General features: G+C 42.3%; 1 protein-coding gene across 1 annotated transcript in view; it reads right to left on the bottom strand.

The window, feature by feature from the left end:
- Positions 1-26,713, bottom strand: part of DCC (DCC netrin 1 receptor) — a 364,131-nt gene that overhangs the window by 62,647 nt on the left and 274,771 nt on the right. The window contains exons 14-17 of the mRNA XM_075740931.1: positions 25,286-25,480; positions 10,122-10,217; positions 6,267-6,445; positions 1,945-2,083 (exon numbers count right to left, since the gene is read on the bottom strand). Coding sequence (XP_075597046.1) covers positions 1,945-2,083; positions 6,267-6,445; positions 10,122-10,217; positions 25,286-25,480 — 609 coding nt within the window. The remainder of the gene's footprint in view (positions 1-1,944; positions 2,084-6,266; positions 6,446-10,121; positions 10,218-25,285; positions 25,481-26,713) is intronic.

Genomic DNA, 26,713 nt, shown 5'->3' with positions numbered 1-26,713 from the left:
ACCCCTTGGAGCAGTAAGACTTGTGTAGGCAGAGCTGGGGACGCAACTTGGCTCGGAGAGTTGCTCTTGAATTATGGGCATAACAACTCGCCCTAGCCACGGTAGTAATCTCCAGTGAATTCTGTATCGATGCCGATATGTACATTCCTTAATATCATTATGGGAAATTCAACACGCGGAATGGGTACAAAATAGGCAATAAAGATCAGCGGTGCAGGATGCCCTTAATTAACAGAGCTGCTCCATCAAGCTCAGATAATTGCGTTGCAATCACATGGGAAAATCTAAGGACACATATATCCCCTCTTATTTTCCCTTTGCTAATTAACTGGCGTGTACTGTGGTTTTCATTAAAACAAAACCAAAACAAAACAAAACAACCCACAAATCAATATTTACCAGCAGACTTCACTTGGTATCTGCTGGTAGAAACTGATTTGTAACGGCACCTAGAGTGTTTTCAAGGCCAGCAGTCACCCTCAGGAAAATACAGCATGTACTACACCACACTGGTGTCCGAACGTACAGATTGCTGTCTACGACAGATGAAGAAGAAAAATATGCTAAGCAAAACCACAGACATTCTTATCTACGGACGAGGGACTACAGCAAGATATATAGGCGATCGCACGGAACGTGGAAAAACCGGTAGTGCTGCGGTATACAGCAGTTCAGTGGAGTTATTTGAAAGCAAATCTACTCGGGAGTTTCCAAAGAGGGGCTCAATAGCTTATTCTCAAAGAAATGCAAATTTAATGGAAGACCCTACCCTTGTTTAAAGACAGATCGGGATACGTGCTGCCGCTAACGCCCACGTGATAACCAGAAGTAAAGCCCAGGCATGCTATTTCCCTACCGCACTTCAACTGAAGGCACACAAAAGAGAAAGAAACAATTAAGTTTTGGAGAGGACGCTCTTATCTGCAAAGATCACTACGTCTCCATCCCTTTTCAAATATTTTTATCCCACTGAACTAGGGTTACGTGTAAGATGTATCTGGAGCCTTGTTATCAAAACTGCATTTAGTCCTCTTCAGAATCTGAAGGATCTTTTGGGTCATAGCTTCCTGCTTGGAAAATACCACTCAAACGCTTTAGAAGAGCAGCTAAATTAAGCCTTCAAAGTGTATTTGTTTATTATAAGCATATTATTATGGCTGCTTGCTGGAAATGAAGTATAGCTGTATGAAAACACGGAGCACAGGAAAAACGCCTTACCAAACCGTCAGCAGGACACTTACACAAGTCAACGTTTTGCACAGGGTAGATAATTGTATTTTTACATTAAATTACGTGCTCGCTTGACTTCCCGCCCCCCCCATCCCCGCCCCGTTTCTGTCTCTAATTTCGCGCACACAGTTTCAGTCGCTGTAAATCTGACTGTAGGTCTTGGCTGGACTGATGCATTGGTCACCAGCGCGGTGCACGGCAAACAGCTAAAAATGTGTCCACATAGTATTGCGAACAGAGCTGTGAGTCAAGACCTTGAGGCAAGAGATAGAAGCAGTCATGGGAGTCCTTTTTACTGAGTGGATAAGGTGGGAAGTCATGAACTTGAGACAAAACCACCTAGAACTTCCTAGGTCGAAATTCTAAAGTAGCAAAAGTATTATCTGCTAATAAAGAGAATAATTGTTCTCTCCTGAGCTTGAGTGTCTTTGAGAAGTGAAAACTATTTTGAATCATTAGCATGAAAAGTCACAGATAGTCATTATATTACGGGGCAAAGTATTACAGACGTGACTACCACCTCCTAACTTCTTGCAACGACATCGGAGCTCAGTGGAATGACTCCTCTGCTTTGCTACCCATGAAAAAAAAAGTGAAAAAATACAGTTCATTACGTACATAAGCTGTCAGTTTATGCAGTTAGGATGAACTTGAAGAAGGCTTGTGATGATCAATAAGCCCCAAAGAAAGCCCTTCCAGCAGCTCTTGCCGTACCTGCTTCATAGGTGGTGGCGTGCGCGGTCATGCTCCAGGTGCTGGACCGCCGACCTTTGGTGACCATGACGGAGAACTCGTACATGGTGTTTGGCTTCAGACCTATCACGGTGTGACTCAGAGCGGTCGTGTCTGCCGACTGCAAAGAGACGGAGCGGAGAACATCTTTAAAGCCACTCTTTTTTGCTGGTAGCCAAGCAAAACACGGTTACGACGGATTCCTTTTTCAAGCAAAATAGCTCTATTGCTACTGCGCACCTTAACAGGAGTATTTTTAGTGTGATAAATATGATACTAAACTTGCTGCCTATAATTTAAGCAGTTAAATAAATTATTGTGATGCTTTCTCTTTCTCTTTTCCCCAGACAAAGCAATTTGCCATGCCTTTTTTTTCAAATGTAAATTGGAAGCTAACCCAATGTCCTTCATCTCTGCCCACATGAGGAAAAAAAATAGGAACATTTCCATAACTTAAACACTCATTTCCAGCCTCTTTGATGGGTTCCTTCTTAAAAAAAAAACAACAAAAGAAGTTTTTAATATCTACTGATTTTTAGCGGAGGCTCAGAAAGCATTTTTACCCTAGAATGCTCCTGATTAAGGCTTCCCAGTGCCTGGGGTTAACATGTATGTACGACAGAGATCGAAATAATATGACCTTGGACCCCTCCATAAAGATGCATTTTTGTATTCATAAAACGCACTTCTGCTTGGTTAAATATAATATGTTTACATATTAGATTATATTTGAAACATATTATTGATCTGCCTCACTGTGATACGCTACGAACAACTGAACATATTGATGTGGATGTGAATATTAAATTGTTCGTTTAGTTTTAGCTGATTTAGCTTTTTACCTCCGCCTGCAGTACGGAACAATTTGAGCCAAACCGCATGAGTATCAAAGGAGACAAGTGAGAAGAAAATTATGGGACAAATTGGTGACGACTGAATAAAATCAATTCCCACGCTTTTCGAGCTACAGAGCCTGCTGTGCAATCCTCCAGCGTCGACAGCTTAACAGGCCAGTGAGTTAAAGGTGCTGGGCATTTTATACCTGTTTATATACCTATGGATATAAAGTTTACTAAGGACAGCACACGTAGGACTTTGCATCACAAGACTAACTCGCTGGCTCGCATTCGGGAAGCGGTTCGCAAGGCGGCGTCTCGCTGGCGGGCGTCGGTAACAGCCATCCTGCTGCTAATCATCAGACGACTCAAAAAGAAATCAGCCTTTAGTAAAAACGGGCCATCGAGTCGCCAGCACATCACAGAATCAAGCAGGAATGGGGTGGGAGAAATTTCCTTCGCAGAGACATTACTGAACGGGCTGTATACGCCCACACACTACGTTGTTTTATCAGAAGTGCTCCGACAGATGTTTGGCATGCTATTTAATAGGAAGACTTAACGCAATACCAGATTTTATCATCTTCACGCTCAATTAAAATTCCTCGTTCTTGGAAATTAGCAGGTTTGCAACTTCTCTGTACTAGGGGTTTGCTCCAGCAGCAAATCTTCCTCTACAAAAAGTCTTACTGAAGCAAAGGCAGCACTTACAACCTACGTGTTCATAAACTACTCAACCGCTTCCCAAAGATGGAAAAATCTACCTGCTAGAGTTTATACAAATTATTCTTTGGCTAAAAGCTGGATTTAAAAAAGAGGAATCAGAATTGTCTCCCCCAGAAATGATTTTGGAAGAAAAGAAATGATTTAAGGCATAAAGTACTCCTCAGCGTGACTGAGGGTAACTAAATCTGATAACTATCGCTATGGAAGTGCTCAGCCATTACACACGGTCGGGAAAAATGCACACGGAAAAAACCAATAGGGTTTGAACCTATTCCCAGACAAAATAGTCTTTAGTAGAACATAAAGACGTTGAGTTCTTTTTTTGTGTAAAAAGAAAGTTATTTGTCTCCAGCTGAGTGTTTTGCTTTGACCGTTTCGCTCAATATTAAATATTAGCATTTCAATAGTCGCAAACGGCCTTGAAGTTACTAGCACGTGGAGATGAAGGGGGCGTCACTGTAGCGAGTACCTCTAGTAACGCCACGCCGTGCCTGCTTGGGACGGTTTGTACAGAGTAAAGCTGGCGGGGCAACGTTAAATTGAAAAACTTCCAACTTCAATGGGAAAGGCTGAACCCTTCGTTATATTAGATTTGATATACATTTTTGAAGCAACGGGAGACTTTAATGGGAAAAATCTCAAAAGACTTGGCAACTCTTTGGGGTCCTGATCCAAATCCCTCTGAAGAAAATGGAAGTTTTCCTCACTGTTTTCAAAAAATAACGTTAACAGGTTTTATCTTGTTTCCTTGAAAACAATGTGGTTATTTTAAGCAGAGCCTCTTATATGATTTTTTTTTACTGTTTCTGACTGATTGAAGCGGAATAAATGAATCAGACCGGCTCTTTACATGCAACCCACAGACTGGCCAAACCAGAGATGGTGGCAAAAAGGGATAATTTCCCTCTCGCCCCTCTCGTCTCCACTCTCCTGCTCCTCAGCCGGCTCCTGGAGCCCTACGTGGTGGCTCCAGGAGAGATGTCCCCCTGCTCGTTTCAGCAGAAAGCCAACGAGCGCGCCACCTCCGAGCAGGACGTACACCTGCACGGCGGATCGACGGGGCTATTTCTGATCGGTTTTGTTTGTCGCCCGACATCTTCCGCTGCGTGCAGCTCGGGAAATGCTCTGGGAAACTCGAGAAGAAGTTACGATTGACCGTGACTGGCAAAACATACTGCTGTCTTTTCCGGAGCTTTGATTTCATCGCTAGAGCTGCAAACTGGGACTCTCTGTGCTTCCCCCTGTGCTATACTCTTCGTTTGGTTGGGCACAGAAGTCCATCTCTAAACAGGAGTCAGATCAAGGTAGGGCATTCAAAACCTTACAATGCCTCCTTCTGGCACCCTTAATTACCTACGAGGTTGTTACAACTGCGTGAGAATACAAAATTTGGGTCTAATATTACAGATCATCACGTCGGCACCTGAGGCGGTCAGAAGCATGGCAGTTGACGTAAAAACAAGGTATGGACTTTTGTGCCTTGTAAAGACGTGCGGTAATTTAAAAGTTTTACAGTGGGGCAGCGCTTGCAGGAAAAAGCCAGCTGACCTGAGTCTCCTCCCAGCTGACGCGAAAGCAAATCAGCTGTAACGCAGCTGAAACGGAGAGTTTGCGACGGCACGTGGACTCAGCCGAGCGCCAGCGAGCCAAATTCTGATGGAGATGTGTTAAGGGGAGAGCCGAAAAATCACAATCGGCAAAGAAATTGAAGGCAAGAGCTTCTCCACCGTCATTCCCACATCTTCCAAAAACTACCTGGGAAAGATCTGGAGATTAGAGTCTGTAGGACAGCTGTACCCCAAGCCTGAAAGAGGTGGAGAGCCATCCTCTGGGGTTTAGAAAGGCCAACCGACATTCAGACACATCACTCAGGCTTTATTCGGAGGACCCTCGGTGCTGGATAGAGCACGGCCTGTTCTGCCGTCCTTGTTAAAATGACTTGTACGGGGCTGCTGCCGTTAGAACAGAGAACAGTAAAAACTGAGGCATCCACTTGCAGTAGAAAAATGTATCCATAGCAAACAACTCGCTATGGATCAATACGATCCTTTAGGCAAGCGAAAACAACTATTATGGCAGGGCACGGGGGGAAGGACATGCTCATCACGGGGAAGGTGGATGTTAGATGAGATGCAATACACAAGCTGACGAGAGCGGGGAAAGATCGCTTCTTGTTCAAAACCAAGCAAACGAAAAAAGCCTAAAGGCTGTGCTTGTTCCTTCCCATTCCCTGTCCCACCGTATCTCTTCGCTGTACCGCACGGCTTTCGGTATCGCTTTCATTAGGACTTGAAAAGAAATTCTCATACAGAAAGTAGCACGCTGCTGTCGTATCCACTCAAATTGAGTTTTCTCCTAAACTAAGCTTCAATTTTTTGGCGATTTGGGAATACGTAATCCGGGCGGGTGGAATTGCCATACGGTGTGGGTGGGTTTGCAACTGGTATTTCTTCCTACTCACGCTACACTACTGTGCTACCAAAGCTGTGGCTAATTTGTATCTGATTGGTAACGAGTAAAGATCGAAACTTTCAACAACTGGCGTGTGGAATTAAAATACGGCATTTTCATCCAACTAAATGCATAGGTTTCTAGGAAGCAGTATTTACTCAGGCAAGTTTCCTTTTGACTGAAATGGGACCTTTGGCTGAGGGAAGTTCATAAAAGCCAATTCAGAGTCTTTGCAAATCAAATGCGAACAGATGAAATAGCTCATAAATTCATAACGTGTTAAAATTTCACCTTGTACTTAGCACTTGTCGAATAGCTCGTTCTCCATCGGACCGTGTAGAAGCGAACCTCCGTAGTCTTTTGGTTCTTTGGGACAGAGTTGTCTGCCCAGATGACCCTCACTGCATCGTGCGTAAGTGCGACAGCCTGGACACCTACTGGTGGGAGCATGGGGGTGGAGATATCTGGGACTGAGGTAGGGAAATCATCAAGCAAAGGATAAAAATCAACTTCTAATGGATCAATGGGGTCTGGGTCCATACATCACCAAATGAGCATTCCAAAATAAATGAAGAGGTAAGTTAAACAGAAAAAAAACCAAACCAAACCAAACCAAAACACAAACAAGCCACCAAGGGGCACACATCACAATGGGTTAAATGCATGGCATTAATGAGGAGGAGGAACATGAGGAGAACAGAAAGAAAGGCATTAATGCAAAATGAGAACGCATCGGCAACATTTCAGTTACATCACTACAACAAAACTAACCAGTGGCTAAGCGCTATTTCTCACGACTTGTTTAAATACTTCCAGGTATGCTGTGTTTTCTTCACACGAGATGAAGTCAATGCACAGCGTCTCTCCTTACAATGACTTACATTTTCTTCAAAAATTGAATCACTTCATTGACACGTTATTGGAAATACCTACAAAGGGGAAAGCGCGTCATCTTCCAAACTGATTTAGAGACACGACATAGGCTCACGTGCGTAGGAGTTACCTACGCTTCTCTCTCAGCAGCCTCCTTTGGGCTCTTTTGTTGGTTTTGGCTCTTGAAGGGAACACATTCTGCATCTGCTTAAACGTTCGTTAGGCAAAACACAACGTAACATTTTCACTGCTGAAGATCCTGCAATTGTGGATTTAATACTGTCAGCGTGATAAACATGCACATCCAGGCGTGGAGACGCGGATTATCTTCAGGTGGGCTTCTTCCTTGAGGAACAAGCACTGCTCCTCTCCCATGCGGCTGCGATCGGGTAGTCTTTGGCGAGCAAGACGCTGAGCACCATGTGCACACCACGGCGGTGCGCTATGCAACCTCAGAGGCAAATTCTGGCTGGTGTAGTTATTGAGATAGCTGCTGTCTCTTCCCTGTGGGGCTGCATGGTGATGGCACTCACGTGGGAACCAGAGTTCCTACTCGGTGTAAATACCTATGTCCTTGTTGAAGCACCCACTCAACTTCTGGCCTATCTTTTAAAACAATACTTACTGACTCATTATTTACTAGTTGTGATTTTTCTAAATACAATTTCAAAAGGCAGTGGGTAAAGTACAGCAAAAGCATGCCAAAAGGTTGGTTGGGGTTCTTCTTCCCCTAAAATAATGTGCTAATTAATTAATCAAAGGATAAATGACTCTAATATTTCCTGACAGTTGCTACAGTTTGTCTGCTCCGTGTGCAATTCCAGCTCCTTGACACTCTTTGATCACTCTTGGCTTACCGTTTCGTAATTCATTATTCAGAACTTCGGGAGGTCACAGCCTTCGGAAGGAAAAACAGAGACCAGGATGTTTAAAATGTATGATAAGCCATTAGGTTCAACCTGCTTCTTGCGTTGCTTCTTTCATCAAAAGCTGCTTCCTAAGGAGTTTGAATATGAGCGTTGAAGGAAACGAAGCAACCTGGTTGCTGCTGCAGTGATCCAAAACTCAAACGGGGAGGGTTGGGCAGCTGAATCTTTTTTTTTTTCTTTTTCCCCCAATCCCATTGAATCGCTCTTCTGCGAGTTGAAAGTCAATGGTTTCTTTTCCTGAAGTTTTCCAAAAGAACTGGCTGTAAACTTTGGAAGGTAAGCAATACCTGTTTCTCTTGGGGTTTTTTTGGTTTGTTTTTTTTTAACAAACCAATGATGGAAGTTGATGCGACTGGAACTGAGTTGATATTTTAGCAAATCCTGCACTTCCTTCCCCTTTCCCTCCCATACTGAGAACTGATGTCCTGCTGTAGAGGAGATTATGAAAAGAGGCTGGGTTTAACAAAACAAATGGTCAGACTCGATCAATCAAGATAATTCAGTTTCTGAAACACGTCACCACTGACCCGAGGAAGAGGGAAACGTCTATAATCCACCGGGGGCTGAAAATAGGTCCCTAAATTCTTCCTCCATTTCCCAGCAAAGTTTCATTTCCTATTATTTATGCGTGGCCATCTGTCATTTAGAAATTGCAATCTCTTGACAGGACACAGTTTCTTGCTCTCTTTGGAGTTGTTTTGCGAATATTGCATGTTATGCAACTTTAGTTTGCACGCAGATACCAAAGTACGTCTCCGTATGTGCTAAGCAGACACACAAAGAGACGGTTTTGGGGGGTTTTTCGGTGCTCAGGGTGCAACAGCTCAGCCGCTACTTGGGGAACACAGTCCTCGTGCTTTCCCGTTTTGCTAAAAGCCTTTTTTGAGATGGTCCTCAAAGCCACCAGCTCCTTTCAGAGGCTGCATCCCACAGGTGGGAGGTGGTGGGAAGCTCTGGGTAGGGATGTCTCAACAATGAGAGAGAAGCAAGGAGGTGGACCTCTCGCAGATGATCATCACGTCAGTCCACCGAAACAGAGCCTGAATTACCTTTTTCACATCGTTTCGTTTAGGAGAGGTTATATACAGACAGAAAATCAAATCCCACAGGTCAGTCCAGTAATTTTTAAACAGAAACGACAGGGAACAAAAAAACCTTAAAAATAAAAGTGTGTGTATATATATATATATATGGATCCTGAGGCAAACTCACTGGAAAAAGATTTTTCAAGACACATAGCAAGAATGACCTCTGTAGACTCCACACGAGAAGAAAGATTAATAATTTTGAGCCACAAGTTCCTTGACACTTATTATATCTAATATAGCTTGTTACGGTTGCCCTTCATTGTGTGATTAATCTTTTTTTTTTTTCCTTCCTTCAGACTTTCCAAGATTTCTTATGGGAATACTTCACAAAACCATACGGATAAAAGCTGTTTTTCCTTGTAGAGCCACAGAGGTGCCATTTGGTTGATTTATTCCTCGCGGTCCACCCAAGCCAGCGTCAGCGATCGGGTTTGCTCTCAGTGACACAGCTCCCCTTCGGGGCAGCTCTGAACACCATGGGTGAAAGGCGAGGAAAAAAAACTTCACCAAATGATGGTGTCACTCTGGAGGAAAAACACTTTTTAGTTTGTTTGGTTTTAATTCTGTTCTTTTAACCCCTTGTCAGTCCCACCCCCACACCAGTGACTGCAGAAAAACCACGGGGCAGTCCGGAAGACCGTGCTACACAAGAATAATTCTGATTTTATACTTTGCCAGTGTCCCAACGATGCATCTGTGAAAACCGGCTGCCTAAACGCACCCTGCTCCATTACCGCTGGGTAATCCCTTCCACGAGCCTTATCCTGCCAGGAAAATTTTATCTGTCCCCTCACCTTTTGCAATCCTTCTACATGCTTCTGTAAATGATGACGGTCTGGTTTTAACTCATTCATTTTAATTTAAATTGCTTTAAAAATGGTTGGGGGGGGGGGGAGGGGGAATTCATCTGGGCTTAATTCAGCAAAGTTATTCACCACTATTCTGTCCTGATCTTTAAATATTTAAATTGTGTGGGAGTCATGCTTCTCCCAAGCCAACCCGCACCAAAGAGCAAGCACTCGTGAGCATCCCGTTAAATCTATACAGCCAATTTCTGGAAAGGGTAAATAATTCATTCTATCCATGTAGTTACAATAAAGTGGAAAATGAAGCTGATTTATTCTAGCAGGGATCTGGAGGTTGCAGAGTTTTTTTTCTTCCGTTGCCTTGACCAAAATCTTTTGCCTCATGTGCACCTTTGGAGGGCTGACGTTCACTGACGGGGAGCAGATTATGAAGCAGCATTTGCAACTCACCTGTCATCGACCTGGTGGTCGCACTTTCGTAGAGAGGCACCCCTTCGCCTGCGTTGTTAAAGGCCTTTAAGGAAATCACGTAGTGGGAACTCGGCTCTGCAGGGGAAAACAAATAAGGCAAAACAAAGCACACACCGTTAAAGTCAGATCTGGGAGGCAGAACGGACGAGCGCTTCCCTGAAAAACAAGAAGGAAGAAAATAAAGTTAAGCAAACGCCTGTGCAAAGTAAAGGATGAGCACACCTACTCCCCATCATTTTCATTTCGCTTCCAAAGGCTTTTTTTATCTCAATCTCCTGGTGCTATCTCCATCAAGAGTGAGCTGAAGTTCTTCTTTAAATCATCTGCAGCTTTGCCCACGTAAGAAAGCCGGAACCAACTTGGTGCCTCAGCCGTACCTCCCGAGGCTCTGAGCAGAGACCACCTCAGAGGTGCAGTGCTACACGGAGGCGAGGGATGCTGCGGGGTACCAGAGCCTTCCCGCCAGCTCCCGACACGCTGCCGGATGGAGCCGTGGCGCTGAGCTCCAGCGGGCAGGGAGGCATCCATGAGGACATGCTGCCGTCCCAGGGATGACGTGGGAGGAGATGGTTGAGGGTCACCAGCGCCGTGTTCCCTTGGGATCCTCGACCCGTGGCAGCGAAGCGTGGGCGTCCAGCTCTCCGGCGCTGCTCGGGTGGAACTCGTGCTCCTGAACCCAACTCAGAACAGCTCACGCCACCCCTGTTAGCGCTTTCTGGATGCTGAGCAAAAAACCTCTCTCCCTAATTTCTTGATGTCAGAATGACATCGCTAAGAGCCATTTCACCACCTTTTACCTCACTGAGAACTCCACACGCTACGTTGTCAATACGAAGGATGCGGAAGACAACAAATAACACACGGGAATTAACTTCTGGGTGCACGGCTGTGCTGGTTTGTGTGTCCTACTTTACCAGGGGGCTACCCTAAATATATCCCTAAATGGAAACAAAGTGAAATGAGCACGTCGGTGCCATGTTGGCTTTTTGCTACTGTTTTCTGAGAAAAACAAAGCAATCAATTTTTCCTGATTTTTTTTTCCATGTGAATTGCTTCATTCCCCCCCCCCCCCCCTTATTTTTCTTTTAGCCGCTAATTCTATTTGTACAGAAGAAAATCGCAGCTGAATACATTGGGCACTCATACGGCTGCCAAAACACGGGAACTGCCTCCTCAGAGTTCTTTACTGAAAAATAACAAATGTTTGCATGTGAGGAGGCATTTATTAGCGTGACATTGCAAAAGACCTGCTGCAGAATTACACAGTTCATCTACATTAACACCAAATCAGATCAGCGTGATTAATACTATTACGGGGAATCTGAAATGAGTAAATAATCTTGCATATTGTTACTAATATCCTTTCCACCCACAGATTTTGTACTTGATTTTACATCCAGAAGAAACAGTGACATATTTGTTTAATATTCAGGTGACTTCCGTGCTTCTATCGCAAAAGAGCTGAACTTCAAAAATTGCCAAATGAATGACCGCTAAGTATTGTACGGTTGGTTATTAATTCAGTTGGTACTCACTGTAATATCACTAGTCATAAGGAAATTATTTTGCATTCACAGAGATTTAGTATATATTTTCATACAATTTCTGCTATATATTAGCATACTACTTTTAATTTCTAATTTAACTAAGTGTTGTAACTCTCCAGATTCCACACGAAGATTTATTTATTGAGACACAAAGTCATTATTTAGCTGAGATTCTAATAATGTCACATTCAGGAGTTTCTGCAGAAGAAAAACAAAGTCATATGCACAGTCTAGACCGACTCCATCTCTTCCTTCTACCCATGGCCCAACTGTTGTGTCTATGTAGGAGTTTTGAAAGACGTCTGGTAGAGTGATGCAAGGGGTTAGTCCAGACCGTTCACTCGGGTAGACTTTGGTTAACACCGAGAAGAACACCAAAAGATGAAGTTTTAGGACTTTGAGACTCACCGGGTACTTGCTATCACCACTACACTGAGGAGAGGACATCTAGAGATGGACAGTGTCTTCGTCCTACTGCTTTCCAGCTTTCTGTAAGTTAGGCATGTGGTTTAACTTAGAAGAGCTGTCCCTATAGTGACTGAAGAGACGAGCACCTCTGAAGGACAACTCATCCCATACCAACAAAGGCATTTAAGAAATATAAGCTGAATCAGCCTCTAAGGGTTGGTAGATATCTCCACTGATTAAGTCCAGCACAAAGACGTCGGGACTAGACTTGGCTTACATTTTAAATAACAAGGCATTAGTCAGAAAAGAATTGTCACCCTGAACACTGATTTTTTAAATGTGAAAGATTACTCGAGAAACTCGATTCTAAGAAATTACTGTCAAAAGCCCCCCAAACCCCATAGAACTGTCACGTCTAATCAAAATACATTTTCAATTCCCAATAATGAACAAGCAAAAGGAGTGATTTACTATTAAGATGATTATGAAAAATACACTCACAGAAATTGATAAATTAGGTGGAAAAATGTGAGAAGTTCACGGAAAATTTAAAAATGGAGACTAGATAGCACGTACTTCATTACAACTGCCCATACGGTACATTATGTAGTCCATCAAACTGTATAAACTGAACAGACTGACACATGATTTATGTTTCTAACTAGGTGGGTAAGGTTACATTTGCAAAAATGAGCTCAGATCGGGATGAGGATGCGATCTGTAGCTTTCTGTTAAAAAAACATGAAAAATTCAGCTGGTTAATTTGAGCTGCTGCTAACTGGAGCAATAAATAATTGCTTGAGTCTCCTCTTAGATAAGAGGAAAAAAAAGGCAATTTGCCACGGTACAGTGTTTGAACACAGTATTAGAGTTCAGTTTAGACCAACACAATGAAAAAAGTGAAAAAGCGTTAATATTATCATGCGGCAGACGGTTGCTTTTTGAACTGCATTGTATATTAATAACACTTACGGGGTCATTCTGGTCCTCTTTTTGGTAAAACGCCACTGACTGGAGTGGGAGTTCAAATGAGGAAAGCTTTTTAGTGTAAACCTACTAATAAGTGCAGCAGCTAATGGAACAGAAGGGTCGTTAGCGCTCCCGGCAGAAACGAGGCAACGAAACAAAGAAACGGGGGCTTTAGAGATGACAGACGCAATACAGAATTCAGAGGTAAATTCTGAATTTTTCTCCACCTATAACAATGATGTTACCATTTGTATTTGCTACTCTGGAGCACAAGAAGGAGAGAGAGAGATAGGCTTTTTTTTTTTTTCTTTTCTTTTCTTTTTTTTTTTTCCCTGGCAGAAGAAATCTCTTCTTGCCTTTGAAGAAGCTGAGCAAAGAATTCAGCTTTAATTAGAGCATCAGCCAAGAATCCCCATGTCAGTGGTGGTGTGGAACATGCTCTGGAAATAAAGTTGTGTTCTGCAGTTCAACTTAAAAAATAAAAGTACAAGGAGTTCAAACTAAGCATGAACAAAATCGATTTTTTCTACTGACAGATGTTGTTACTGGAAAGAAAATAATCAACAAATACCAACTCATTCAAGATACCACTGTTATTTTCTTCTTTAAGAGGGTGAAATTGTGACATCTCTACATCTTACATGGGGTCTTTTGACAAGCGTTTTCATGTATGATTTAATTTTCTCTTTAAACTATAAATACAAAATAAATGCTTGACAACTAGATCTGAGCTCCAGCCCGAGCAAAGCTCCTTGCCTTAAACTCCAGTGTTGGAAAGAGGGTAGCGCACTCAGCTGATTTTCCAGATCAGCTCCTTTCTCTCTCAAATAAAAACTCCTTCTCAAGTCCTCTTCTCATTTCCCATTTTCTCAATTACCTGACTCTCAGTGCTCTGCAGATTGGTACCCTGGGAGAGACGAAGCTAAGATGAGGTCTCCTGATCATCATGAAAACGCTGCTCATCCCGTCAAAACACTCAGAGCTACTGTCTTGCACTTCACATCGGACTTCTTCTAATGCAATGTCGCCAATAAAATAGCAATAAAGATACGTTATACATTCAATAATCTTCTCCCCGCGCCTTTGTCGGTGCCTTTCCCGATCCTAACCAAAAGTGAAGGAGCAGTTCATTGAGATCTGATGCCTCTTCCTCCGCTTGAGCATCGGCGTGGGTCTATGACTCCAACATAACAACGCGCTCGTGCTGCGGGAGCTTGCTGAGGAGGAAAGCTGCCATCTTCTGCGCTTTTTTCCCCCCATTACTAAGCTTTTTTTTAATTGTAGGCTACAGGAGTCTACCCTTGGGATAGCAGAGACAGCAGTACGGTATCCATCGTGAGGAGCTGTAGCCTCCCTGTAGACTGAGTGGGAACAAAGATATCTCGTCGAAACAGATGGGGGCTGACAATATCCTGCAGTAAAAGGACAAGGCGGAAACTGCAGCAAGAGAAATTCCTATTAGTTATTAGGAAAAAAAAAAAAAAGGTTTTCCAACACTGAGGCAGGGAGGCTGCACAGCACCCACCCTTGAAGGTGCTCAGCAGTCAGCTGCAGAAGATGCTGGTGTGACCCAGAGCTACCTTCAAAGCTGGCCCTGCTTTGAACAAAGACTTGGACCACTTGAGGGATCCCTTCCAACCCAAGTCATTCTGTGATAATGAATACCTGCTCCAACAGACATGATGAGAGCAGAACCTGGCTTTGATGCCGAGCTGAGGAGGCAGTTCTAAGCCAGCCGCTGACAGAGGACCCTTCTGTCCTTTCTGCTGCACCAAAAGCCTACTGACTACCCACGAAAGGAGTGGAAACACAAATGCTAGATTTTGTTGCAGAGGAACTCCTGCAGGAAATGCCCTTGTAAAAGAGAAAAGGTCTTTGAGAGAATTTTCTCTACGCTCCGTGTGTCCTGCCATTGCCGCGGATGCTGAAAGACCCTCTACAGGGCAAAAAACGCAGTCATTCACAATTCTCTCAAAAAGCAACCAGAGAACAGCCTCATTTACTCCTGTCTGGGTTTGTAAAAACATTACACGTAGTAATCAATAGCACCAGTATCAGTTCCTAGACCTAGCAACATTAGTTTATTGCCGGGAAAAGGTAATCTGTCTATAGGACAAATGTCAAATTGAAGTATAAACTCTACAGAGAAGGGTTATTGAATTCTGAGAAAAGCACTTCCCACCATCACAGTCAGGCGTAGCATGCTTCTTCCGTAACCAGGACCTGAAACGGAGGGCTGCAGCCAGGGCTGTGCTTGTCCCGATGGCCAAGGAACACAGAAACCACCCTAGATGCATCAAGGAGCCCAAAGCATGGTTTACAATAAAGTTTTCAAGCGGCAGAGCCCCAACGAACAAGACCAAAGGAGGTGGAGATGCTGCTGGAGATCCTCTTCTATGAGATAGCTCAGAGGGAATCGGATGATTTTATAAACATCCACTGGCCGGCAGATGAAACCCCATTAAAAGACACAATAAGTGATGTATTCCACTTCTTGGACAACATATACTTCCCCTGGAGGGCAAAGCTTAGATGCAGTTTTTAGCAAAATCTAGGGACGTGATATTCACATTTAAGAAAATAAGAAAAATCTTTTAATCATATTAGCAAATTTAAGTATAAATATTCCACTAGAATAGACTATCCTGGAGAAATTCTCCAAATGAGTTTCTCCTACGTTCTCAGCTAGAGGAAAAATCAGGTTTATTTTATTCCTTCTACGCACTTTTGTACATCAGCAATAGCTGCTTTTTTTCAGTGGTGGCTGAGGAGATAATTTCTGTGATGATAGTTCATCGAATCTTTCAGGTAATTTGGAAATTCTAACACAACAGAATTAGCATATATTTACATCTCCCGGTAAACCGAACACTCCGTAATAACAGAGAAGAACTTTGTTCAATTAAACTTAGCAAAGGCTGTAAAATTCAAGACTCCATTTTCCAAGGTTACAGAGGATGGGCCTAATATCTTCTTTGTGAATGGAAAGCACAACACGAAAGTTTTGGAAATTTAGCACATTTTTTTTCCACGCCAAAAGGTTTCATCCAATGGTTAAACAAAGTCAGCTAACTAACATGGTTGTTTTAAGCATCAGGAGTACTAGGAGCTCCTGAAAAATCAATTCCTTCTGTTTAGGATCCAAAAGAGCAATGGAGGTTGCTGACTGAGGCATCAAAATCTGAAACTTTTTGGCCTGGAAAAATTCCCACCTGAGTGTTAAAGCCCTCTTTAGACAAAAACATTAATTTTGAGAGTGAATATAGAGAACAGCGGCAACTTAGATTCACTTCTGAAGTATGTCACAAGCTTCTCGAGACATGATGGGGACATCACCGCTTTTTGAGTGTCTTCGGTCCCTACGGTATTAACTTTTAAGTTTTTTTTATATATTTCCTTTAGCCTTTTGCCTACAAGCTCTTTGAAGTAGAGTCTCACAGTATGTTTCTACGTTAACTAGACAATGAAACCCCGATCTCATCTCAAACCTCTGGGCACTACTGCGTAGTAGTAAAGATACGTTAATACGTAGACACGTGTAAAGTATTTCCTCTATTTAATTGAAAATTGTCCCTGAGGAGCGCCGTTCTGCCCATCTGTTTCACAGAGATGTGAGGGACGAGGGACACAGGGGGGTCCTACACATCTACATTTCAAACGAATACAACCTAACCTGTAATTTTTAATCCAATCTCACTGTTGAGACGCTGTTGCAACGTGTTGAGGGCACGTCCTAGCTCTTTGGATGATAAACTACCACTCCAGTCATCTTCCAAAAATTTGGTGAGGTGGCAATACCTGATGCGTTGCCTTAGCCTGTATGAGCTCCAAGCAGCGTCCTGCAGCACCTGGACCTCCTTGTCTTCTCACAGGCTGGGTCCTTGGCAAGGTATCTTAGCAAATCATCCCCAGAATTCAACAGAGACCACCCTGGAGCCACGGTGCCTTTGGGTGGGCGCACCACCAACGCAAGGAGGACGTGACCCCACAGTGAACCACTGAAGGTCACGGCCTCAAAACAGGTTGTTGCGGCTGGGTGACAACGTGCCGGTATATTTATAGGTACGCAAGCTGATTCGGGAAACATTTAACTTCTAAAACACTGGGGAAAGTGTTTAACGGAGCAAAGAGAATTTATAATGAGACTCTGTTAAGTGCTTTTATTTTAATGTAGTTCAGGAGACGAACAGCAAATCCATATTTACAGTTGTTTTTAAGATGTCATCTCATCATATATTATGCCCGCTTGCTGATTTCTCTCGTGAGCTATGTCCTGAGTGCGTTACAACCGAGTGTGCAAGGTTTTTTTTTTTTTTCTTTTTTTTTTAAGAAAAGACTGTAATTTGAACATGCTTAGAAATAGGTCTTGTCTCCTGCGGAGATGTGAACCTTTACAACTCCCGTGGTGCATCGCAAGCTCGGTGCACGCCGTGTCGGTAGGGATGCGAAACAACAAAAAAAAAATCCCTATGCGGTATCACAGACATTTGTTATTGATGTTACAAATGCGGCCAAACTCAGGAGAAGAAAAGTACCGTAGCAGAAAATGATGTGTAAGACATATGGACAAATGAATAAAAAATGAAGAGCCGTGACTCGAGATGCTTCCCGACATCCGAGGAAATGCCATTAATGTATACCGGGAGGGTTAACTTGTGCCTGGGCAAGGTTTCTTCAGGCACTCGTACACAAAAAATAACAATAAAACTTGCACCACGAGGAGAGGTTGTGTTTTCCTTCGCAAGAAAAAAACCAACTCTTTCATCCAAGCAAATCTGTAAGTCTGGGTCACTTAGTGGTTTTGATCTCCTTGGCATCCGCGACTGAGAGATCAGCGACACTCCGGAAGGCAAAGCATAGTGTTTTATCTGTCCTTTTCCCCGAAAACTAAGCCCGGCAACAAAGCTTCCGTTTTTTTTTTTTTTTTTGAGTTGCTGAATGAATATAAAGAAAAAAAAATATTCTTGGCTATCTGTATTATTTATATTATAATTTGGGATTACGAGTTATTCTTAGGCATTCTGTTCTTTACCAACGAAGAAGGGAAATAGTTCTTCCGTTCCATCTTTTGTCAATAGATCCTAAACATTTTGTCAGGGAAGCCTGTTTAGGGTTTGGGTTTTTTTTTTTTTAACAGCTAGAGGACTGAGGCGTATGGAAACTAAAATGCGTTACAGAAAGTCAGCCAGAGCGAAGCGTACGAGCGGATTCCTACACGGGCAGGCTAAAATTCACCTCAACACGACGACACTCCAAAAACCCGCACAATACCTGATTTGGGGTAGTCGCGCGAGATCTGTTTGTAACGGAAATAGAGCGCGGATCTCAAACCGACCCTTTGCTTGGGAGCAACTTCTCCATCCGCTGTAAGCAACGCAAAGGCAGGGAGGGATGAGAGAAAATTGTTGCGTGAAATATTTGCCAAAATGGCAGCGGTTCTTTACGTGACAGTCAGTTTTCAAAGGCAAGAAAGAAAATGAACAGTCCCTGGAGTCTCCAAGTGCCTTTACTTGTTAGTGTTGTGCTTTAATGTGATCTTATGAGGGAAACAGCGAGATGCATAAAATTTAACATATTTCTGTTTGATTTTCACTGCTCCATTTTGTATGAAAAATGCAAAGGGAAGAAAACAACCCAAAACTACATTAAAAAGCTTTTTTGTTCCCTTTCATGTCTTTGTTATAATCCACAACTGTCATCTGCAAAGATTAAAGAAAATGAAGAACCTTCTTTCTCTCCCTTCGCAATAAAACAAAATGCTTTTTTGCCTCATCTATGCCTAAAGGTCAAATTTAACCTGATCCACGGGTTAAGATGAAGGTGGATTTGATGGAACCTTCTTTAGTCCTCCTGGTATAAATATAAATTCAGATCTAAAAGCTTTATCTTCATTTCTTGTCACTTCTACTTGTTGAGATACATATATATATATATATATTTTTTTTTTAAGTTTTATTCTTTGAATAACACAGGGATCTGTAAAGTCTAATATTTGTGCCATCCAAAACGCTAGCGCATCACCTGGACAGTAACACTCGCATCAAGGCGTGCAAAGACAAGACCACCCCGGTTCCCGATCTCTCACCATGCCGTACAGAACCCCTTGCCCCTCTCCGTATTGACCCGGGGAGACCGCGCAGCCCCCTCCAGCGTTATAAAATGACTTACCGGTGAGTTGTTAATACATTCTTATTATTCATATGGTAGCTCTAATTCTCCAACCTACTAATTAAGCAGAAATTGCTCACATCCATTAGATTTTTCTCTTCGGAGCTTCACATTTTCAGATGTGCGTAGCTTCAGGCTTTATGGGAGGAGAGGGAGTAACTTTGAAAAGTCTTTGCTAGATTTTGCTGTGTATTATGCACTTTGCTTTCATTGCTGGGCCAGGAGGATCAAAGGTTCAACTTAAAAAGAGACATGAAAATAATATTTCGAGACGTGCGCTCCAGCTTCCCAATCAAACTCTTTCAAGAGGGTGCATACGAATTCCTGCACACTCGGGGAGATGAACGCAGCTTCTTCTTAGGTCACATAAAGGCAACTGTACTTAAAACTCTTTCTAAAATTACGCCTTGCTCTTCTGTTCTCACGTACGTAAGTGGGGAGGAAAGGCTGTGCTCTGAAGAAGAAAGTCCACGTTTCTGTAAGACTCTGGAATTTGGTACAGCTTTCCCATCGTATTTAGGTTTTAAATGGCTTGAACAGATGTAAAAGAGTCATTTTTATAGACATTTTCTCGTAGAAAGACGCAGGGCATTTTACAGATGGAAATATTATGGATGCCAGAGGAATTATCTTTTCTGATCAGCTTAAAAGTGAGTCTCAGGTTTTCAAATCTGCATCTCTCTGCTTTTTCTCATGTGACGCAAACGCCCTGCCATCAGCCACAGAATTATTCTATCGTTACTACTACTCGAATGCTTCTTTAAAGCATTTTTGCTGTTGGGATGGTGCTAACGTAGAGCAAAGGCGGAGGTTGTCCTCCAGCTTCCCACCCATTTCCATTAGTCCAGTAAGTTATTAAAATATTCCAGAATGAGTTCTCACAATATCCCAGTCTGACATAATAACCGTTTTCACATATCGGAATACGCTATGATAAAGTTACCACGTTTCATTTTTCCAATACGTTAATTAAAAAATACAGCTTTATGATCTACTAAAAGTTTGATGCAAATTATTACAGCCTGTGCAGTGTTTTAGATATTTTGGGGTTTATGTTGGCAGAATCAGTAAATGGAAATCTCCTTGGCATATTTCTTCCCTTTTCTTTTAAACTTTTATTTCATGAATAAGCTTTAATACAAAGCTCTATGGAGATGAGCCCAGTCAGTTCATTACCACGCTTAACGCCTCCCGAGTTGGATCGGTCCAGAAATCATTACTTCTTATGCGTAAAAGATCCGAATTGGCATCTGTGAATTTTCTAATATTGTTAAAATCACCACTGATGAGCCAATAATCTTGCTATTTATAATCCCAAGCAAAGAATTAAAAAAATATTTAAAAAAAAAAAAAAAAAAAGAAAAGAAAATGAAGTGGCTCACTAGAACTGGGTCTCCTTGTTAGAATTATTCATTTGAGAGTCAGTCAAGCACCAATTTCTCTGTCACAGAAAAGGTTGAACGAGAGCAGGGGATGCTTGCTTATGAGACTGACATCGAATATCTTTCATCTGCTGCAGAAAGAAAATACAACAAATTCTTCACCGACAAAGCTGAAGTCTCTGGGTATTCTTATTTTCTCTCGCACCTGTGGAGTGTGTCTCCAAGGCAGTATGACCACTCAGTTATGAGAAAATCATTCTGTTTAATTCATTCTAGAGTACAAGTGTTACCGCTATAGAGGTGCATTCAAGATGATCACACAGAATAAAGTTCTCAATCACGATTATGAAAGACTGAGTACTTTTCTTCATGTTTTTGAAGTGATTTGTTCAGTAGCTGAAGTGTACTACTCAGATACGTGCTGTAGCTTCTCGGCTACCGGCTGATTCAGTCATTAAAAAAGCTTTGCTCGAAGGAAGTAATCAATTAAGTACCTGAAATATGATGCAAAGCTGCCGTTATACCTTGTGCATATCGGTGTTACACCTGCATGATCAAGAGGGAAGGAATTAAGAAGCAGGCCATGCCGTGGGCGTGTAGGTCTCCATCCTTCCCCTATAGGTGATCTACTTAAGGAGACTGTCTATGGCTTCCAAGCCTCGCACGTTCAAGCGGAGTTTTAAAAGTATTTAGGATTACGAAGGTGCAGTGAAGTGTCTAATAGGATTTTAAAAGAGAATTCAATATCTGACTTCCATCCAAACCCAGTAAGTACTACACGGAAAGCATTTTTGGTCGATCGTTAGCAGCAGACTGAGGGTGCAAAGATGTTTGGAATTTCATAAATAGCTCTAGAGCGATGAGTCCTGGCGCATCATGGTTAAATTACCATTACGGACATCCACCGTGGTCATCGAGGAGAAAAAATGAGATGATGGAGCTGTTGAATATGGTGAACTATAGCCTTGCTGTTGTCTGTTGAACATCTGAAGTTGGGCAAAATAAATAGTCTAGAGTGTAGGTGAGTTTATCGTTACTCTGTCCTATCACAAAGGCTTCACTACCGAACACGCACACACCACGACCATAAGTAAAACTACCGTCGCCTCTACAACCTGGCTGCAGAGAAGATAAAGAGTCCCGGGCTTAAAGCGTGGGCTACGTTTTGTTTCTGACTCTGCCTCAACTTCGTTTTATGTCAGTAGGAAGTCACTTAGGATTAGATTTTAGAATTATGGAACTTTACAGAAAAATACAAATGACAACAAATTATTTCCAGACATTTATAACAACGGTACTCAACCATCCGTATTCATAGGATGTCCGTGCAGGTGGCCAACAACGACCCGGGGCTGCAGAAACAGGAATTTCCAGGGCAACGATACCGTAGCTGCTGAGAAGGGAATAAACCCAGCGAGTCAGCCTGGGGGCCTTTAGCTTCAACTTTCAATACCTATGCGCATCCCTCTTCTCAACCTGTAAGGTCTTTGGAAAGATGTCCAGGAGATGCTTTCGTGTGGGTCTGAACACAAAAGAGAAGGAAATTGTTCCCAGGAAAGAGATCAGGCACGCACGTACACGCACACGTATGGCGTCAGGGTGGTTCGTATCCCTGTTCAACCCGCCCCAAGCTCGAACAGAAGAGTTCGTCACTGTCATTTCTTTCAGGACTACAGCACGAGCTTATAGCAGTAAAATAATGCCTGACATGGACCTGGATTATTGGGTTTGGGCACCTGTGGGCGAAAACGGTGACCGTAAATGAGAGACAGGCAGGATTTCTGAAAGGCAGCCGATGTCAAACAAATCTGATTGCTCTTTAATGAAAGTATCTACCGCTCCAGAATCTGAACGATACACAGGTTTGCAGCGTGCTTCAAAACAGCACGCAAAGGAACAATAAAAAGAACTCCAGGGAACCTCGGGAAGCTGCAAAACCCCCAATTTTTCAGCCAGATACATCACAGACCGGATCGAGGCAAAGCGCGGTGACCTCTCCGCAGTCTCTGCCTAACGAGACAAAGGAGCGCTGGGGAGCCACGAGGAACGCAATCGCCGACAGCCACAAGGATCAAAAGGGATGAGGTCTTTGGAGGGGAGAGAAAAACTCACTGAAGTTCATCCTTTATTTAACTATCAGACTCGTCACTTTTAGAATCAACCACAGAATCTTTAAGGTTGGAAAAGACCTCAAAGATCATCAAGTCCAACTGTCAACCCAACACCACCATATCTACTGAACCACGTCCCGGAGTGCCACGTCTACATACTACATTTAAGATAACGTATACCCCTCATGCACAGGTTTTATAGGAAATTTTTCAACAGGCGGGATGAGTCCATATAACATATCTAGGAAATATTTTTTTTGTGCTCATTCCTGCCAGCAGCACATTTTGATTCATAACCTTATGGAAAATAGTATTTTTATTAGGAAAAGAATTCTGTCTCATCGTTTTGTGTAATTTTCTTGTAATGGTTTCTAATAAAGTGGGTGAATAATGTAGGAAGTGTTGGCAACTGTTCCGATTTTTTAAAAGCCTTCTCTGGGCCCTTGGTCACATCCCTCTGGGCCTCATTTTCTGTGGATATTTAAATGATGGAACTTAATTAGTGCAATTATTCATGGAGATTGATTTTCAAAGTTGTACACGTGAATGTTCAGAGAAGTCAAATTTAAAATGTGCACGTCAGGAGTTGTGACCAAAGTGTTTGTATCCTTATCCAGTTAGAGACCAGATGCATGTGGCTTATCTGGACAATGACAATTAAGTTACACTGCTCACATTTTGGGTATTCGGAATCAAACAAACAAACAAAAGTACACTGAAACGATACTTTCCATTGGAATAATTAATAACTTTCAAGAAACTTTACTCACTTGGAGGATGTTCAGCAAAAAAACCCCGAACAAAACAACTCTGATGTCAGTGATCAAATTATTTGTAGCTAAATATTTGATATGCTCAGAACAGTTTCTCGACATTTTCTACATGTCTGAGTGCTACTTCCGTAATTAAAGTACATTAGTGAAACACCCTCCCTGACTTGTATGTACTTTGTATGTACTTCTGCCTACCAGCACAGCCAAGAATATAGGAGAACCCTTTTAATTCACAGCAACAGTTTTAATAGCTGAAGTACACCATCACCTTTCCACAAATACCGAGTGTAGTTACCCCCTGAGAAGGCTTCTGTATCTGCAAGATGTCCCTAGCGTATCTTCCACCCGATGGTAGCGGCTATCGGAGGTCCTATGAGCAAATCGATTCACTGCTCATTTAATACTTGAAGGAAAACAAACACTAAAGCTTCACAAACCCCGGGACATCGCTCCAGTTGTTAATCAAGATACTTTGAGTGAGAGCTGACCATTTGGAAGTCTATAAAATTGAGCTGTGTAGGCACTTCCTCCTTAGCTTCTGCCATATAATTTTCTTTTCTAGTACTTCTGGGTCAACAGTGGTGAAAGACTCAACTGAAAACTCATTAAAGACATGAAACAACTTAAAATAGGCATGGGAGAATTTAAATCCCATTTGGAATTTAAAAAAAAAAAACCCAAACAAATTTCAATTTAATCCTTATCATTAGTTATTAGACACACATATTCATTAGTAATAGCTTTTATCTTTATATTCCACAAAATTTCTTCCATAGCCCAGACAGACATCTTTCCATTTTGCATAACAACTTCGCACTTGCACAAAACATTATAAATCAGCCTTTTTCTGTAGAACCTACTGAATATTTGGGAATGTTTACGCATGGTTCTTTGCAAATACCTCCGTCATGAAATATGTATCTGGACATAAAGAAGCTGTTTGATGAAGTAACAGTAAAACCAGTTTATTCCACTCGCCAGGTTTCCCCAAGAAAGCAGCAAGAAGGTTGGCCGACGCCGTTTCATGGTGCTGGAAAATACCAATTCCAAAGAAAAGCGTCCCCAGATATCAGACGGTTTTGGTCCTATAGAACTGAGATAACGAGTCCAGATCTGAGCATCCCTAATGCATCAAGTTAATGAATCTTCCTGTAATATCTGACCATTCCCAGATTACCGAGCAGAAAACTTACCGTTTTTACCTGAAATAAAAGTGCTAAAGAAGAAATGACAAGGAAACGATGAAACTTTTTTTTTTTTTTTTTTTTACTTCCTTTAAACTTTGAACTGTTTTCCCAGTGCTAGGAGAACAGTCCGTCACCACTGGAAGGCTCCAGGTCCCTGCGCCTCACGCTGCGAATTTAGATGAAGTGTCACAGAGGCTACGCCATGAATAATGAATAACCATCTCTCTCTCGGCACCATTTTGACAGACACAAAATAGGAGGTTTGCGATTGCCGTTAAATTCAAACATGGAGGGGGCCAGCCCAGGGAATAACGACTTTAGGTCCAGCTCTCTGCATGAGTGGGAGTCGGTACTGGGAGCGCACGACTTAATAAGATCTACTGAATAAAACGAGGATTTGATCAAAGAGATTTGACATGTTTGAGAGCATCCAGAGTTTTGAAGGTAAGACCAAACGTAAAATGGAATGCAGAAACAGCCTAAGCAAGCAACATATAAAGGAAGCCCCAGCGACAGCTTGAAAATAAACCTGCAAAAATAGCATAATCTCAGAGGAACCTCTTTTCATGAAATGAAATGAATGAAAACAATTACTTACCCAAATTTTCAATGGAATAATAACGCTGTTTACTGTCGACCCGCACAGTCTCAGCGTACGGACTGCCTACGCCGTAGCCGATGATGTACCCGCGGACGACGATGTTTGGGTTCAGCGGCGGAGTCCAACTCATGACGATACTTGTTGTCAAGGGCCTGACATGAAGAGAGCTTGGCTGGTCAGGAACCTGTGATTCTGGGATGCAAAGGGAAAAAAAAAAAAAAAAAAAAGAAAAGTATCAATTAATATTCTATTCTCATTCAATTGTACTTTTCATAAGGTTTGAGTTTAGATTAAAATATTTGCACAAAAAACCCAACCAGGCGCCCCAGAGTTACATGCAGAGCTCACATGCAATTTCATTTCTGAGCTACATCTTCCCTTCCAAGAGCGCTGATTTTCCACCTTTAGCGTAACGGTACCAGAGAGATTTAAAATGATGCAGGAAAGTGAAAGATGACCTGCAAGACAATTTCCAGTAGGACAACTTTTCTCTTCCCTGGCCTATTTACAAGTTCAGCGGGATCCTGACAGCTGATTCTACGAGTTGGCTTTGTGCTCAGAGATTATTTAACAAAAAAAGATTTACTTTGTTAGCCATATACTAGTATATTCTGGCAGTAATCTGTCTCTTTCCCAGGAAAACGAGAAGTGAATTTTAATTCCTGGACATGCATGTCTTGCTTTGAAGCTGCTTTAAATAATACACCAACATTTCCTAAATAAAATAGTAGAGAAAGGCATTTTATTTACAGGTATTCCCAAGTAAAAATACATTGAAGTAGTAATTAATCACTGGGAGTCTGTTTGCCTAATTTTACTGAAAAGGTTAGATGAGTAAATGCCTTTTGTTTGAGTTTACCTGCTAACTACCATATCACAAGTCTCTTCAGAGGGGCGGCACAGTAGCTTGTCTTTTTGAGAGCGGAAAGAGACAAGTTACTATTTTTCCCCAATAAAAAGGCTTGCAATATAATAGAGGAAAATTTATATGGAAGGCAACAAGGACCGGGGAGAAAAACCAGCAATAATCTAAAATGATGTAAACTCCAACAAAAGACACTTCACAGTTGTGAAGCATTCCCACTGTAAACCTTGGAAAAGAAGAATTCACACTTTTCGATAACCAGCGCCGTACGCGCGTTCTTGGCGTTTTCCGTGCTTTCAGATAAATTCTTAGGAACGCGTTCACGTACTCTGAAAACCTGTCGCACCTTTGGGGAAATCCAATCGGTACGTTACCGGTCTGAAACACCCAACAACTTTAGAAGTCCTTTGCATTCAACGTCTTAAAATTGCAAACCATGGGTCTTGTTTAAAAGGGTGAAGAAAATTCACGGAAAAGTCGCTACTCACAAAAAGAAGAAACAGATTGCACCGGTAGTGCCACATTCAGTTGCCATTTACCCCCAAATCCATTCCCAAACT

Source organism: Balearica regulorum, chromosome Z (assembly GCF_011004875.1).
Source record: "Balearica regulorum gibbericeps isolate bBalReg1 chromosome Z, bBalReg1.pri, whole genome shotgun sequence".
In the NCBI taxonomy this organism is placed as follows: Eukaryota; Metazoa; Chordata; class Aves; order Gruiformes; family Gruidae; genus Balearica; species Balearica regulorum.
Note: the sequence above shows the minus strand (reverse complement) of the source record. Positions and strands in the feature narration are given on the sequence as shown.